The 18,892-nt window shown below is 37.4% G+C and overlaps 1 protein-coding gene across 1 annotated transcript in view; it reads left to right on the top strand.

Annotated features, from left to right (window-relative positions):
* Positions 1 to 18,892, top strand: part of LOC140231338 (uncharacterized) — a 157,559-nt gene that overhangs the window by 16,837 nt on the left and 121,830 nt on the right. Inside the window, exons 3-4 of the mRNA XM_072311494.1 lie at positions 8,040 to 8,172; positions 15,566 to 15,837. Of these exons, the coding sequence (XP_072167595.1) occupies positions 8,040 to 8,172; positions 15,566 to 15,837 (405 nt within the window). The remainder of the gene's footprint in view (positions 1 to 8,039; positions 8,173 to 15,565; positions 15,838 to 18,892) is intronic.

Here is an 18,892-nt window from a genome sequence, read left to right as displayed (position 1 = left end):
TTTGGTACGTTGGTTTGTTGAGGTATGTCCGGTCGGCCTAACCTCACTAAGGAAAACACGAAAAGGGCTCGTGTCCGAAACCTCGTTGAACTTCAGGCTTGAAACACTCCCATCCGCGAAAAGACGGTAGTCGTCAAATGACTGATATCCCTTTAGCTTTTACAGTCATAGTCAGTCCGATTGATGATCAGGTAGTTGAACACGTCAAAGAGTCCAAAATCTGTCAAAGTTGGATGTAAACCCAGCGAGCTTGTTAGGATCGGAGAACGAGCAGCCTACCAGAGCGAGCTTCTCCTGCAGTGACCGGCCGGTGTCCGCCCGGGAGAGGTCGGGATCGATGGGCAAATCCAAATCGGCTACGGCAGTTGCACTAGTTTGATGAGTTTCTCCTTGTTGTAGCCGCTTGTGCTCACACCTATATCCCTCAAATACTCAGTTAATTCCTTAACTGTCCAATTCTTCCATGGCTTGCTCGAACTTTGGCTAGAACTTGAAGCTGACGCCATCTCAAAGCAAGATTATAGCAAACAAAAGTTGTCGATAATCCGCAGCGAGTAATGATCGTAGACAATACACGCGTGAATGCAAAAACAGTGTGGCGCGCGCGTCCGCGCTTATTTCGCTTGCCCGACCTAGTTACAATCACTAGGGTCGCGTGGGGTTGACGTCATTATGCATATCATTAGTAAACCGGTCTATTAGCAAGGTATTTTGAGTGATCCTGAATTAAAAAAAAAAAAAAAAAAAAAAAATTCATCTCACGCTCATGGCTGATACTTAATTTTACCTTTTTTTTCACTGTCCAATGGCAGAACTCAATTGATATGTTGGTATTGACAAAAAGCAGTTATTCTGTGGATATTTCTTTTTATGAATTTCAGTGAATATGCAAGAAGTAATACACTTATTGTTGAATACTAAACTCTTCTTTTTCATACCCAGACGAACAAAAGTTTGCCTCTAAATAAAACAAGAAACAATGAAAAAAAAAATCATCATCCTTCAGAATAGGTAATGTTGACATTTATTGACGCATGTATGGATACAAATGATGAAATCTAACTCAACTTACACATTTTCTCTGAGAGTTTTATGGTAAATGGTAACAGGTAGTCCTTTACACAGGTTGTTGCTGCAGGCGAGAAACTTGGACAACATGAACTTACTGTGCTAGCAAAGGCAGTAGCAGATTTTTGAATGCTTGTTAAAATCATATTCTTGGAGAGACTGAGTGACTTGAGATAAAATGTTCAGCTATCAGAGAGGAGTGAATTCATGAAAGGAAAGAGGAAAAAAAGATGGCTGCTGTGTAGTTGATGTTTCATGCTGGGCAGGAAGACGGGCTGAGAATGAAAGCTGCTTGCAGGCTGGCGATTATGGCCAGTCTGGGGTGTAGACTTTCAGAACAACATCCTGCTAGAAGAGCATGTTTATCCCCCTTCTCTCAGCGGGTCGGGGTAATAGAATTACCTCCACTTATGTTCCCTTATCTCTAGAGGGAAAAAAAGTCATCTTAGTACTCTTTACTTACATCTTTTTGAGAGAGGCAGAGTATACTTATGCTTACTTACAGCTAGCAGACAGTTTTCCATATATCTATTTATACAAATGTTTCCAATTTAGGCAAAGATTCAATCTTACTTGCTGCCTTCCCTTTACACTAGAAAAGAATATTATGTAAGTGACTGCAGTGTAAACCTGCTCGATAGTCAATAACTTCACAGGTCCTCCCCTCTCTTACAGAATTTAGTCAGATAGTTTTAAAGATAAGGATAAATTTCAGATGTAAATCAACTGAACATTTTTTCTTAGTATTAATTCAGTAATGTTTTCTTCCACCTGTCCGAAACCTGTACAGCTTTTCAAAGCCAAGCAGCATTGCCCTACATACTAAGCAAGTCAACAGGAGAAATCATCTGAATTTCTACTGGAATTATAAAACCACCCCCCTAAAAAAAAAAAAAAAAAAAAAAAATCATTTTTTGACTTATTCAGAGCTGGCAAATATATTCTTGTGCTATAATACAACATTATGTGTGAAATATGTGCTTGTGTTTACTACACAACGCAACCCTATATAAGAAAATGATGTACATGTAGGTGTATATAATAGTGTACTCTCTTCTTCTTGACATGTCAAGTGCATCTGTGCAAGTCAAAATCTGTGTGAAGATTTAAGGCAAAGAATGGCTTTGTAGTGGTATGATAGTCAAATATTGATTTTTGTCAGCTCTCCAAAGTGGGGGACATATTTGTTCACTGATTTCAAGTTAAGCTTGCCAACATTTGAATTCATTACACAATGGATGTAGTGATGGATGGATTGTTTGGTGTGTTATCAAGCTGATCCTGAACAAAATGTCAAAGGGAGGAATTTGAGCGTGTTTCTACTGAGCGATGAAAATTCGAGATGATGCCAGGCGATGCGAGGTGATTCATGGTGATACGTAGTGATGCGTGGTGACACCTCGAATTTTTCCTCAGTAGAAACAGATAGGGTAGTGGCCGATGCGCGGTGATGCAAGGTGCTCCGTCGTCTACCTTTTGAGGTGGTTGATGCGTGGTGATGCGAGGGACGATTCTCAGTAGAAACACACCGGGTAGTGAAATTCGCTGTGTACCAGAAGACTAGAATTAATGGGAGCTTTCGCCCGCGCTTTTCAAATCTTTTCAACCAGGGAGGTGACCTCACCTCCCTGGTTCAACCCTCACTCCGACACTTATGTACACAGCGACCGTAGTTTCGCACACATCACGCCTTGTACCAACTCCCTAAATACATGAGGTGGTACATGTGAATTGCGTGCATTCATCGTCTATAATCCTTTGTTTGCGTGCCCAACAGCCTATCATATCGTACTATATACTCTGATTTTTACACTGCGTTCATTTTCCCATAATATCGTATCGTCTCGAAGTTGTAGATTCCCTAATTTGTTTTCGCTGGAATACTAACGTTAGTATGTCGGAGCCCCTAGAGAGCATTCAATTTCATTCAATTGTGTTTGTGCTTTCCCAGGAACTGCATTTGGGGTCCATATCCAAGATCATAATGCACATCTTTTTGTGTGTTTCAAATCAGCATTTTCAAATGTCATTTACATTGAAATGAGTTGGGACACAACCATCTTTTGAACTAAACATATCTGAAAAGCCTGATTATGGTAAAAAGAAAAAGAAAAAATAAAAAAGAATTGAGCATAAATACACCCTAAAGATGCATGAAATAATCATTGCTAAAATCATGCACCAAAATCTTGGTTTGCATAGATTACTGTTACAATCTTGAGCCACTTTTGAGGATTTGTATGGGAAGTGACCAACTTGCAGTGCCAAGAGAAAAGAATGCAGACTGTTGTCAAAGCTGGTACAAAGGAAGGGAAGCAATTTATTTGTTGTCCTAACACTGGTGTACACCTTTAATGTCAGCTAATGTAAACACACAGGATTACTGTTTAAAGACAGGACATAGAACAATTAGTGAGGATATGTAATTAACCTTGTAGCATTCCAAGATAATGATCACCTATTGTTTTTGAGATTGGAGGAAGAAAGATGAGTCGCATAGCAGGTTCGAGATGACATGCTCTTCTACAAGTTTTGGACTTTGTAAACATTGGAGATCACATTCTTAGGTGTGCAAAGTGTGGCAGACTTTCATTCATTTATAGCCCTTAGAATTTCTCTTACTTTTACTTGTCTTTTTCCCATGCAGTCCAAGCATTGAAAAATCAACATTACTGTGGCATCACATAATGACTTCACATTCCATACTCTTATGATCTGATGTCACTTTGGAGAGTGATTGGGGGAGTGACCAAGTTCAAAGTCCAGGATATCAATTCTTTAGAACTGAAGTCTGCTTTTAAATTCCTAGTGAATTTTTGCCTCCAATTCAATCTTTTGAGCATTAATTGGTAAAACAATTTAACTCCTTCCGGGCAGCAATAAAGGAGAGATTGATTGATCCTTGCATTTTTAAATCTTTGTTCATGTCTATATATACCAGGGCTATTGCCGGTATTTTCATTTATCGCTATTTTTATGCCTCTGCCCGAAGGGTGGAAGAGGCATTACTGTATTTTATCTCCTATGACCTGTTTGGGCTCCTAAAATCTTTGAATTTAGAATTTGGTGGCCCAAAAAAGAAGTACAGTTGCTCGAAATAAGAGGAAATGTAAACATTCAGTTTTTATTTTAGCTGCCCAATCAGGCTACCAAGAGATAGCCTTTATGGAAATTTAGTGGCCCAACATCAATTTTTAGGGGCCCCAGACAACCGAGCAACTGCTAATCTTGAACCCTGCCTATACCCATATTTTGAAATAATCTTGCAATCGTTTATCAAAAGACTTCTTTACCAAAATATTCAAATCTTGTGCATAGCTTATTAAATCTTATTTTATACCCTTATAACCAAACCTGTTCCTAGCCACCAGAAAGTTTGTCTGAGGCGTGCCTTACATAGCAACAACAAATGTATTCAAACTGCATTCTATGTATTGAAATTCATTAACATGGAACAGCTAGGTAAACTAAATATTTGGTACTCCACTAGGTCACTAGGGGGAAAAAAGGAAGAAGAGTGTCCATGGATTTGAATAGATGCAGAGTCAACTGGCCTACTAGGTATTGTGTTGGTCATCACACAATGTACCTATAAACTCCAGCCAGAAACCAATTGTACAAGAAATCTAAACTGGTTCACCTGCTATTTGGCATTGAGAAAGAGCTGAAAAATAATAACTGACTCATCATAATAGAAAAAAGTATGTGACTGTGCATTCTAAACATATTTGTTGATTTCTTCTGAATTGATCATTTGGTAATGTATTCAAATTCTTTCAAATACTTTGTTTACAAAAGTTGCCCTTAATAACCACAATGCTTGCAAGAGATTTACCCTACCCAGCAACAGCTACATATTGTAGGTACCTGAAAATGTAAATTCCTGCCTACAGAACTGAATTGAATGGAGCAGGTGCATGAAGTGGTTCGTTACTATAGACTGTAGTAAAAGAAATATTCACAAAATGTAATACATTGCATAAATGGTCTATTTAAAGTACATAAAAAAAGAGAATAGGTTTTGCATTTATATTAAGATGAGATGAAATGGTGTCTTCTTCTACTAGATGCCTGGAATTCCAGCCATTCTGAGCTTCAAGAAGTCTGTAATATGAAGAGAAAGAGGAGAGAAAGAGGATTTGACTGCTCAGGTAGTTGTTTGCAAACATTTGGCAGGCTTCTGGATCTTGAGATAATGCCCTGCACATTGAAGAAGAGAATAGAGAGGAGAAATGTTTAAACAGTCTAACAAAGGGAGTAGATAGGATACGTGCTTTGTGATGCACACAACTCTCCCCTTCAGGGTGCTGTGTATTTGGTCTTCTACCATGGCTTGGTTCAGGCGAATGAAGGAGTTTTGATAGTGTGTTCTGGATCCCTTTGAAGCTGGTCTCAAGGTAGGATAAGGAAAATGCATCTTGATAAACCAAGATGGCTCTCTTGAGGAACTCCTTGGGTATAGGTTTGGAAATGAGTGCAGTCAAGTAAATCATGAAGTACAATGCAGTGAAATGATTAGCATGTGGTTTCTTGTTGGTCAGGATATCTCCAAGACAAAGTGTGCAGTGTGTGTGTGGATGTCTTGTGTATCGTGGTTGGCAGGGTTGTTGTGAATACTGTAAGCTGAGGTCAAAACTTATTGTAGCTGTGGGTGGAGACTTTATAAGTGAGCCTTGTTGTATTCTAATGTGAAATTTCAACAGGTTTCTATTCAAGATACACAACAAGTAACCATAACTCCTGACAAATACCATGACATTTTCACTTTGTGATATCGATCATTGATATATGTGATGTTTTATGTTCTCTCTATTAATTTTCTAATCAGCTAGGATCAGGATGCATGAAAGTAGAAATGGAGTGTATGGCAGTGCACTATACCATACCTTCATCAATAGACTTCTCAAGAAATTCTTTGAGAAGCTGACCATCTTGCAAACATAATTCAGAGTGGAGTAGTATTCTGCTCTTTTCCCTGTGTGTTCTTCAGAACACATGATTGCATACCCGTATGGAACTAAGACATATCAAGACCTCACCCAGCCAAGAAATGTACGATGTTGAATTGGGGTCACAACACTCCTGTTGACAAAGCTGATACAATGAAAACTAAAACTACAAAATGAAAGTGTGTGTTTTATTAACAGAAATAAACATCATCATTGGGTAGGTACTGCCAAGATTTCCCAATCATGTTTAAGGTTTTTAGAAGAACTTCTAGTAACAATTGTATGTAAAAGTACAGTTAGAAAAGTTATGTTATTGGACACAAGCAATGACTTTAAACAAATTACTTAGCTTCTAAAATTAATCGTTTCTCTTGCAATATGTACACTTTTCAGTTACTTTGTCTCCATTTCCTCGTCATTTTGTAGACATACAGTGTGAAGCCGTTTTACCTCATTCTCTGCATGAAGGAATTTTTTTTTTTCTGCTTCCAATCTGTATTGCTATATCAGTGAAATAGGTAATGACACGTTTTCAAAGAGTTATTCAGGGACTTTCAAAAAGATAACTTCTAAGTCTAGGCATCTTACTCCTTTCCCATTTGGGGATAATAATGGCTGCAAAGAGTTGAATACTCAACTTTTTGAAAAGGGTGATATAAATGGCTGTGACTTTAGATAATGGAAAATGTTTGCTTATGTACAACTTTTTTTTTTTTTTTTTGATATCATGATGTGTCCCAGAATCCTGTATGAAGACTCACAGGTGGATGTAATGAGTGAGAAAGGTTTATGATATATTTGCTACCTGTCATGTGAAGGGACCAAACAAGATGGAGGGATAGTAGCAATGCAGAGTAGCATTAGGGTTGGACTTTTCTCAGATGGTTCACTTGATTGAGAGATGTGTTCAACATCAGAGTAGATGTTGTACTCATCATCTGCTAATGTTAGGTGACATTTTCATCAACCAGTTTGTCTGATTTTGAATCAGTTCAACTCTTGAACAAGAAGCATATCTGAGCTCCATGTGACAAACATGTCTAGTCAGTCAAGAGTGCTCAGAGGCAACCAGAATTAAGATGTAGGAGCACTTTGCTGCTAACTTTATCTGACAGTTGCTTGATTACAGGATTTGGTAAATTGGAAAAATATGCTTTGCAACGCAATGCCAGCAGTAATCATGTCACTTTGGTTTTTACATTAGGTAGGAAATTAAAATTTAATGTCTTTTACACTGCATTTTGTGCGGTCTTTACATTGACTTTGTTGTTGTTGTTTTAACATGATATTCTGTACTTATTCATACTGTCAAGTGTCTGATTCATATTTATGCATTTTTTTTTTCTTAAAATACCTCCAGTAGGACTTTTCCTCTTCATATTTCACTTAGTATTTATTCTTTGAAAGCTTCACTAAAATGATATTTGATACAATCATATTCTTCAAACCAATCAAGATAACAAATATTTATGGTAAATGATTGTCATTTATTTGTCAATCTCTATTTTCTTCCTTCAACTGCATCTTGCACTCACACCTGCAACTGCACTGCACCCACCTAATCACTTTCCTCCAAGAAAGTTGTGTTGTTGCATCTTTGTATGTCATTTTATGAGGTCTCCATCCATTTCAAGCGTAATCGCTTACGATGGTGGTCTCCTGCATTCAATGATCTCTGTTGTTTGCTGAAAAATATTGTATATTTTATTTCATGTTTCTATGTATACATCTACATTGCTCAATGCAATCACCTATGTGTATCTATTTGTGTACTGTTATCGATTTATTTCACTGCACTTGCTATTCTTTGTCTTTGTACTTTTTGAAATTTGTATTCAAATTGTATTTGATTGAATGCAGAAATAAAAACAAACAAACAATTCTGATTTGCTATTAGTTCTTCACACCTGTCTGCAGTGCGAAATAAAACAAAGAATGCTAGAAAACGATAGATTATTTTTTTCTGTCACTTTTTTCATGTGTCTGCATAAATTTGTCTATCCATATTTCTCTTTTCTACAGGGATGGTCGGTTACAGAAGGGGGATGAAATCCTGCTGATCAATGGTGTAGGACTACTCAACGTGACCCACAAGGACGTCGTGGAAACCCTGCGGGCAAGCGGGAGCATCGTCCAGCTGGTCATTGCAAGGAAGGTCAGTCTGCAAAAATTCCTTCAACTTTCTTCCTTAGAATGGTTTCAGATACCCTTCAGTTGGAGAGTCTCCAAATGTCACAGCATGTACATGTAATATCTAAAAATGAGACATGATGTCAGTATGGAACTCTTCACCGACTGACACATCTAGACTATTTGAAAGTTGACATGAATATTACTATCAAACTCTGTTCACCTCATAGCATGGGTCTAATGAGGAGGAAACAGTTAATTCTTGCAAGACATCAGGCTACAGCCATGAGCTCAATGGAATCACATGTGTACATGGTTTGTCAACTCAAATTTGAATTGCCCCATTACTACATGATGCTCATCCTTCCTACACATTGCATTGCAGATGGCAGCAAGCTAATCATCATAGAGATTATTTCATTTCTAGAAGTTTTTGTGACACCTTCTACCTCCATGTATTTGCATAAATCATATTTCTTTAGTAGAGGCAGCTTTCCCACCCCACTACATCAAGCCTGATACAGCCAGGGACTGATACCCCATAAGCAAAAAGGGGTTCTGAAGCCTCCTATAGCACCCTGGAGCAGCCTTTCAGCTCAATCTAAACAGACAGATTTCAGAAAAGGAGATCCAGTCAGGTCAGGTTATGAAACCACCTACTGAGAGTGGTTTCAGAGCTTGCTGTAGTAGCCTCAAAGAGCCTCGGCTGCACATTTGCGGTTATGTAAGAAATTCAAATATCTGCGCTGTGTTTCGGAGGGGAACTTGGTTACCAAGGGAATGGAGCGAGGTTGGCCTGCTTAGGCGAAATCAGCCCAAGCAGTATAGACAGACAAGAGACCACTTTTTCGAGCAGGCTTTTGAACCTCCTCGCGGTTGCTCTGAAACCCGCCCGCAGTATAAATGGGGTATGATTGTATATATGACATCAGCAGGAAATGAGATGATACATTATTGGGACTAGAATCTCTGCCTAATTCCCCTTTGTGTGATTTTGCCTTCACAGGGAAAGTGTGTCTGCTCTGTGGAATTTCCAGGAAATTTGTATTAATTGTCGGGAGCTCAAAATTCTCTAAAGCCCATACCTTTCTAAATACTAGGACTCACACAACACTATGATGAATCATCAAATTTTGTGCCAATGCCCAGATGTGAGTGAAACATATATTTTTTAAATATATCTTACACACACTTATTGCTCTTGTTTACATTAGATTTTTGTTTTTATTGGGGTTGTTAGGATAAGACATACAGTGTATATCTGAATACAAAACAGGTCATGTATCATCCATGGGGTGACAGAATCTTGTATCACAAATTCATGAATTTTCAGGAGAGCAAAAGAAAAACCTCTTTATTTTCTTAACATTTTTGCAAAATAATATCAATATTAACATCAAATGATATGAATGTTTTGAGTTACACTGAGTGATGCTCCATTCTAAAACTCAAATCAGTGTTGTTTGTAATCAAAATTAAATTTGAAGCTTTATCGTATACATTCCAAATGAGATAAGAGGTCTTGTCACCCGAGGGATGATATTCACTTGTAAAGTGTGCCACTGAGATTCACGTGTGTGGCTGTAACTAAGACTAGTGCAGATCATGTTTTGATGTGTCTGGTGCAGACAGGATTGATGTTGCTTCAACTTGATATAAAGCAAGACTCCATTTTAAATAAATTTCATTGAACTTCAGTCTCCCATTTTATCCATGTTGCTGACTGTACAATGCCATACAATGGTGGCTTGTTGGCACTGACAGTGACAGCAAGTTATAACACTGTCAGATAATACATTTTATTGTACAAACTACTGCAACCTTTAGGCTTGTAATGTGTCATGGTGTACATGTATATGTGAATGCCACATATTTTATGAGCACAATATTTCGCGAATGGGAACCTATAAGGTCATTTTGTAAGTAGTGAAATTCAAAATAGAGAACCTCAGGGACAGAACGATATGTGACCCGCTCCAACAAGAGGATCCGAAAGTCGGGGAGGACAATTTTCTGAAAACTACATGATATTATTCTCTTATTCTTCCACTTTAATATCATATATAATATGACTCATAAAAGTACGTGGCTGCAGAGATATCGATGATTTTATTAGCGCATGTTGAGTGGTTTAGGAAATCAGCATTTCGAGAAAACCGCCTCCAAAGATTTCCTTCTGACGCTGTCATGATCAAGGAGAAGGAAGCCAGTTTTCACAGTTTGACAATAGAAGGTACGCTCCTAGCAACCTCCGCGATGTTCATTCAAGCTTAGCGCCAGCGGTCTAGGCACGACCAGTCAGTAACAATGATGCCACGCACTGACCAATGAGATCACTCCCTTGTTGCTAGGGGCGGAGTCTGGCTGCGGTGCTAAATCCAAATCTTCAGACACGTTTCTGTTCCGTTGAAAGTCAGAAAATCATGGTCAAGAAGAACGCTATTTTCTTGCCTTTCCTTTGGTCATTTATGTTCGAAATTTCGGCCGATGATAGAAGATACATTAGACTACAAAATTATGTAAAAAACTGAAATCTGAACGTTTTGACCGATTTTGATGATCTGACTTCCAACTCGATTTTCTCGGTTCACCCTTCAGCGACTTTAGGATCCTTTTGTTGTAGCGGGTCACATATAATCAGCTAGTGATTTGCTACTTGAACACAATTTCATGCTACATTTGTGCGACTGTAGGCAATAGTGTGGGAGATGTTGTAAATTTGTGTAGATTTATCAGTGAAAAAAAAAATGCAAAAATAAAAGCACCCCAATGTGTATGGCATTTACAGTATTGGGCTTAGAAACTAGTGAAAATTCAGTACCAATACCTGGTAGATGGCAGTACTCTGAGATAGAATAGTATAGCACAATTGAGATCGTAATCACAATTGGACTTGTGAAGGAGATTACAGAAATTACTTAGTCATGTGATTTCCTAGCACTAGAGATATCGGTGCCAAAATGATAGCGCCATCTTGCCTTTGGAGCATCTCACCTGTTGGTGTGGATTAAGGAGTCACCCTTCAACAGGGCCGGAGTAGCCTGTGTCAAAGACTGTCTTGCCGTAGTATGTTGTAATTGCAAGCTAAGTGATGAGTAGAGAGTCACCATGTGAGACAACCCCTTCCCTCCCCTCCCCCTTTCCCTCCCCCCCCCCCTTCCAAGAGGGCCTTTAATTCCTTTAATTTGGGTAAACATTTCATTTCTGAAGATTTTATTTAGTTAGTACGGCAATGTTAATGTTGGGACAGCCTTGTTTATAAATTACAGCTAGGATTTCACATTATATATGCAAGAAATATGTGGTAATAGTATGCACATTCTACTAGTGATTATATTTCAGAAAATCTAATGCTGACAATAAAAGTAAAGTATAATGAGTAAATTCAAATCAAGTCCTCCACACAATGTTCTTTGTGAGTCAAACAACAATTGTCAATCACCTCATCTTTTAATCAGAGATATTTTGAACATGTGAGTCACTGCATTAATTCTCCGAGAATAATAAGTCCAAGATACTAATAATTGACATCATAATCATCGTGATTGTAGAACTTCAAATGTCACCATGGCTGAGGGAAGAACATTGATGGAAGCAACCTGGGAGTTGTGAAAATTGATTTTTACAGATGTAGGAAGCTAGACTAATTAAAAAGCTTAATCCGACATTTTATAAGTTCAATTACAGGAAAATATTATGTAATTCAATGTAATTTGGTGCATATGAGTTAATGGAAGGAATCCAGTAAAAAACAGGGGGAAAGACTGAAATAGAGAGATCAGCTCTATATCTTTATATACAAGAACTTTCCAAAGGGCTAAGGACAGAATCTGGAGAAGAAAAAAAAAGCAATCATTAATTCATTCATTACTTGCCTTTTTTTTTTTTTTTGGTGCAGAAGATTTTTTTATTTTTTTAAATCAAAGTACATGTTGTGGATTTTCCATCATTATATTTCTCTCTTTTTTTTCCTGCACTCACTAAGCTCTGCTCCTGAAATAACAATTCACTTTTCTTTTGTGATGTCATTAGCTATAAAGTCAGGTAATATAAGCATCACCATGATGTACCTTAACTTGACTAATGTGCAAACGTAGATCAATAGCAAGATGGGGTTCACAGAATAATACCTTTAGAAACGTAATAACCACTACGATGGCCATTGAGTGATTTAAGCATTGTGATGCTGAAACTGAATTCTATATGCATAGATCCAGGATGTTTAATATTAATATCATCCCAACATAATGGAGATTTTCCCCACAGAATCACCAAAAAGGAAAGGTTTCTTTTCCTACCATGACTCAAGTCCCCAAGAGGAAGAGTTTATGTTGTCTTGTCTATTTCTAGCCTGCATTGTACTGGGTTGACTGAAGCCCAAACAAGATTTATGTTAGAAAGTGTAAAACTTGGTTGATAGGATGCTGTGATTCAGGAGATATATAAAGGTGTATGACAAAATATGTGATGAGAAGATGAGAAGAGCACAACCATGTGTAAAACCAAAAGTAACACGCCAATCCAAATGGTCCGTATTCTGAATGGCATTACTCAGTACGTACATGTATAATTGTTATTATCATCATTTGACCATCCATACATAATCACAGTATACCAATGTCTGCCACAAGTTTTATTTGTGTATTTGCTTGTTTCTTTTTTTTTTTTCCAAAGAATATCAATGATCTATGCACCATAAAGAGTAAGGGAATTTGCATAATGAGCCACTCCATGATAGACTTAAAAATTAGTTTCTTCTAGAAAGCAATTTTTATGACCAAATCATAGCTTGTCAGACAATGTTGTCTGATAGCTGAATAGTGTCAGAGGATAATCCTCCTAGTGACAGTATATTCTGTTTGAATTTTGTTGTTGCTTTAGATTCATAGTTTAAGTGAAAGTTTGCATAAGACAAAGATTTTGATAATGTGACTATATGGAGTGGGCCATTATTCGTGTCACATTTAAGTATATGTGTGTTACATTTGTGTGTTTATGATGTCAAATGTGGCTGAATGTTAGTACTGGATGTATAGTTTACTGTTTATATGCCAATTCATGAGTTGTACAATTCTTGACTGTGTAAAACAGCAGTGGACAGAGAAATTGTGAAGAGCACACATCCTTTCACATAGTAAGCACGGCAAGACTAATCTGTATTATCATGCACCTTGTTCATGTATTGTATACTTCGTAACATTACATGCGAAGTTGTGCCATATGTGTCTCATTCATATGATGATCAGAGTTAATATTTTTTTTGGTTAAATCTATGAAAATGAAAACACTGCAAAAATATGGCATAAACACTATATGACAATTTTTTTGCTAAATTAAAGTAAAAAAGAAATACAGAAAAAGAAGATAAAAGAGGAAAATGAAGAAGAGAAGAAGGAGGCTGAGAAGGAGAAAGAAAGAAAGAATCCAGAATCTGTTGATTTATGATTCATTTGCTGTTTTATGAGGAATGTATATTTCAATCCATCAGAAAGATCTATGCTATCCTGTATCCTTGTCCTGATGTCAATATCATGTGATACTAACATGGCAGATCAATCTTCAAAAATTCACGCAGTAAATTTTGCAAGTCATTAAAAAAAAAACATCTGAAAGAGAAAGGTGCAAGATCTGTAGAATATGTGCTGAAGTTGATTCAGTGAGGTACCAGTAGGCCCTACTGGTTTATAAAATCCTAGCTTATATAAGTTTACAAAGTTTCACATTGCATTTAAGGTTCTGTGTTTCTGTCCAGAAGTTACAAATAATCATGCGTAAAGTCATGCTTGCACAGAGTGTAGTGTGTGAGTTCTGCATGGAGAGACATTTTGCTTATTTTTGTTAAGGTCATCAGTGAAAAATTGTAATCCTTTTTTTTTTCAGCAAATGACTAGCGATATAAAGCCTTCTATTTCTGCCATATTTCTCCAGATTTATGTATTTTCTTGGATCTAAATTGCTTTCTTAAAGGGACTTTTCCTTTTAACTGTAGTGTGAGGTTGTTCAAAATATGACACACCCTACACTAAGATCCATCTATCAACATTTGAATTATCCAAAGAGGTACCAAATTTCCTCCTACTGGTGAGATATACCCCTTTAAAGCACATCAGATTTGTGAGATGTTCTCTCCCATTAGGGCACAATTTTCTCTTGCAATGTGCTCCTGGAAGATAAAATAAAACTTTCCATCCCAGATTTATGATGGTGATAGTGAAGGAGTGAAATGAGTCATAAGAAGTAAGTGAAGTGACTGTTTTTGGCTCCAAGTCTAGACTAAACTTGACCCCAGCCCAGAGTGATGCAGTGGGGTTGTTTCTAGTGTTCTACTGTGAGGCCTCTTGCAGGAAGAGAAGTAGGAATGAAGATGATGTGTGACTGCAGACTGACCAGTGACCTGTGCCTTGTTTAAAACTGGATTGTTGTTAAGGAATATTTATGCTGTTGCTAAGTGATCTTTCTTCACAAATTTAAATGATGGATGCAGTATCTTGTTTCATATTGATGTTCATTCAATTCCGTAAAAGAGTGCTTTTGAATGCTATAGTATTTTTGTATAGAATTTTGCATATTTGTTTTCTTCCACGGTCTTTATATACTCATTTGTATTTTTGTATAGAATTTTGCATATTTTTTTTCTTCCACGGTCTTTATATACTCATTTGTATTTTTGTATAGAATTTTGCATATTTTTTTTCTTCCACGGTCTTTGAGTATATACTCATTTGTATTTTTGTATAGAATTTTGCATATTTTTTTTCTTCCACGGTCTTTATATACTCATTTGTATTTTTGCATCAGTATTATCATAGGTTATCATCTTGAGCTGGAAGTCACCAAGATTTTAATACTGGTTACTGCTTGTATTGAGTTTATTCTGCAGTGGATTGAAATATTAAAATTATTTCTTTTGTTCAACTTGTACTCTTGGCCAATTGTGATACTCATTGCAAAAATTCAAAGTACTTTTCTGGAGGGTAATTTCAAAATAAAGCTAAAAACAACTAAAAAAAAAAGAAGAAGAAGACTGCAACAGTATATCATAAGCTCTTAGGGTTGAACACATGGAAGGTATTGTATGCATGCCAATCATTCTAGTCAAATGTATCTAAATTTTACATGTTTTTAGATAAACATTTTCATGTTTATTTACATGTTTTGTGTGTGGAGGGAAATTCTGTGTTAGCAAGGTCATAGTTTTTCATAAATAGCACTAAAAAAAAAATCTTTTACAAATTGGGTATCTTAGCATTTAAAAGTTTTGCTGTATGTCCATTCACCCCCCCCCCCCCCATATAGGTGTCTTTGATAAAGTACATGTGTGTACATATGCAATTTATTCAATGTGTAACTCAGCTGTATTTTTCTAGTAAAATCCATTGAAAGATGTAATGTCTTTGTCATGTGTGTGAATTATCCAGCGTAAAAGACGGCATCGATATCGTCCGGGTGGTGGCGTTCTTCCCTCAGATGCTTCTGATTCCAGTAGTCTTTCCAGCCAACCTTCTACCCCTCACGGCTCACCGAGGCTTGCCGCACGTCGCTTCCATTCCAGGGAGAATCTGATGCCTCCACGCTCTCCACCATCCACTATAGCACCCCCAACGGCTAGAATCAGCCCCCTCGACATCTACCAGGGCAAGGACAAGATGGGTAATGGAAGTCTTGGATCACAACAAGCCAGGTTTTCAAAGTACGTACCCTTTCATATGGATCGTAACAGAATTAATTGAGGATATGGGAGCAGAAAGTGGTCTTACAGTGTACTTCTGTTTGTAATCATTATTATCACTGTTATTATCATTATTATCATTATCATTATTGTTGTCAGCTTCATCATCATTGTCATTGTTGCTAATATCATTGAACAGAGATTTGGTTCAGTCAGTGGCACGTCTACCTCCCAATCCAATTAACCTGGTTTCTATTTCCCAAGTCTAGCTGAGTAATGTTGTGTTTGATTTTACTATCCGCTCTGGTAAGAGGCAAAACACCCCGTACCTCGGAAAGGACATTTATTGAAGGTTCCGTTTGTGAATTACTTGCAACTCACGCACATAAAAGAACCCACTTCATTCATTCATTGCAGAGAGCAGGGTGCTAACCTGGTGAAGTGGTCCACCTACATATATCTGCTCACACTATAAGAAAAAGCAGGCGTATGATGCCGACCCCTTGCGGTTCACCCCAGTTGATTAGCAATAATTAGCAAACTGTATCATTAGGCACATTGTGCGATACGAGAAGAATGAGATGACTGTCATCATGCTAGCTGTCATCAGCACTTTTTAATCAGTAACTCAGAGATGCTGAAAGTGGCTGGCAGGGTGCGGGAAAATGAAGAGACTTTGGCCACCAGTGAGGATAGAAAGAAAGTTAGCCAAGCCTGAGTCTGTGAGATAGAAAGGATGTGTCAGAAAAAGATAACTGGCACCTATCAATGACATTCCGTCCACAAGATACAGTGATCTTTATTTGTCACTTCTACTGTCTCATAAAATTATGCATCTTATCTGAAAGGCCTTTAGTCCAGTATGATTCCCTCTGAAGATGTCTACATTGGTGTTTATCTTAAGTTTTAACGCAGAAGAGATGAATACCAAATCTCATGGCCAAACTAAAGCAGATTGAAGACAGAGATAGCTTGATCTGATTTGACATTCATCTCTCAACCAATCAACAATGAGTAAATTTGTGCTGTCATCGATTGCAGCCCGACTAGTCTTACAGTTCAGCAGTAGTAGTTATAGTAGTAATACAATATTAGTGGTGATGGAAGCCATAGATAGTTTCTAGGGCTCTAGCTGCAGATATCACAACCCTTTAAAGGGTGTGTACAGTTCTGGTCGAGGTTAGGATTTAGCTTTTAACGTTTTGCGAGATATTCAGAAACCGCTCTATGAGATGTCAACGAGCATGCAGTTCTAAGGGGTATCAAAAAGTTTATTCGATGAAAATCGGTTTTGAAATGGCTGAGATATCCAAAAACAAGGTGAAACAAAGAGATCCTAATAAAGTTGTGGCATGTCGCCTTTTATTATTAGCACTTTTTGGGATATCTCAGCCACTTGAAAACCAATTTTCATCAAATAAATGCTGAATCCTTCTTAAAATTACATGCTCTTTCATATTTCATAAGAGGTTTCTCATTATCTCACTTAGGAATGTTCAAAACATGAATCCCCACCTCAACCAGTACCAGTTGAACCCTTCGTAATAATTTGTTGATATTACATGTACATGTAAGATACTCCAAGACCATATTAAGTAAATGAGTCTAAGGCATGAGATAGAAGAGTTGAAACAGTTGATTGTAGCAGACTGTAACAAATACCTTGTCTAGTAACTAATGCTAGGAGGTGTAGTGTAATGCTATACACCTGTAACCTGTAGGGGTCTTATCTATAGGTTAAGACTAGACTCTTCACAACCTAAATTTCATAGCAGGTGTCTGTGTATAAAATGATGGAAAAAAGGTTTGTACTACAGGGGGGGAGGAGGGTGTTTCATCAACGTTTGTCAGTGCTGACAATCACCAAAGTAACAGTCAGTGACCAGAGCATCTTAGCCAATCAAAACCAAGGATTTTGCTGAAATTGTCAGCGCTGACAAACGTTGATGAAACACCCCCCTGGTTGTTGTGTTATAACTTTTATGGTCGTAGGTTGAAGGATTTCTGAAAGAGATCTTCCAGGTGCCAAATGAACTGACTTCATCTTCAGAGTTTCTTTAAATTACAATGTCCTTTTGACAGGCATCTTAACCCGTTGAGGACAGGCTGATTTTGCTACAACATGCATTTCCCACAGACCCCTGCCCAAGTATACTAGGGACTTGTCCCCGAACGGTTAAAGGGACCTCTGAATGATCTTCAGACTTTTACATTTGAACAATTATGAATTGGTTACTGAGTACAGAATTTCAAAATTTATAGTGATTGGGATGAGGAATAAGAATGTTTTCAAAATTTATGATAAATTGCAATGAACAAGGATGATAACATGGCAGCTTTACCATAAGAATGCATAAGTGAGGGTTCAATGAAGCAGAACAAAAGAAGAAAGCATGCATAAATTCTACACATGTGAACTTGTTATTAAAAGCAAGCAGTGTTGTAATGGATTACATTGCTACATTACTGGAATATGTAAGCCTTTGATGTCATTATCCTTACTCAGTGTAATTTGTTTTGGGTTTTTTGGAGTGATTGGTTTCTCTGCTCAAGAACCACAATAAATTCCACAAATCTATATATGGAGCTGTCGACATATGTACTACATGATGTGAAAGTATGAAAATCGTCTGGACTTCCCCTTTGAAGAGTGGATGTTACAACGAGTCACAAGTGGTCACAAGTACAAGTGTTTTCAATTACTTTAGAGTAGATAAGTAGCTGACAGACCACTCATTGACTGATGATAATGATCTACTCTTCTTACAATTACAGTGGCGCATCACTATTGATGCAATTACAGTGGCGCATCACGCAAGTATTGCTGAAGTTTATCAGAAGCATATTTTAACCCCAATCTCTTTATACTTAAAAGGTACAACCATATTATGTATTATAACAGGCGTTGCTAAATTAGCACGCTGTTAGATATAAGATATCTTCTATGTGTCTCTGTATATGTATTCGGATTTAGATATCAAACATTGATCTTTCCAGTTAATTGTGTGTGTGTGTAGACACACATACCTCATAGACAGATCTCATATCACACTATAAGTGTGTTTAAAGAAGGGTC

The sequence above is a fragment of the Diadema setosum genome, chromosome 7 (genome assembly GCF_964275005.1).
Source record: "Diadema setosum chromosome 7, eeDiaSeto1, whole genome shotgun sequence".
Lineage (NCBI taxonomy): Eukaryota > Metazoa > Echinodermata > Echinoidea > Diadematoida > Diadematidae > Diadema > Diadema setosum.
Note: the sequence above shows the minus strand (reverse complement) of the source record. Positions and strands in the feature narration are given on the sequence as shown.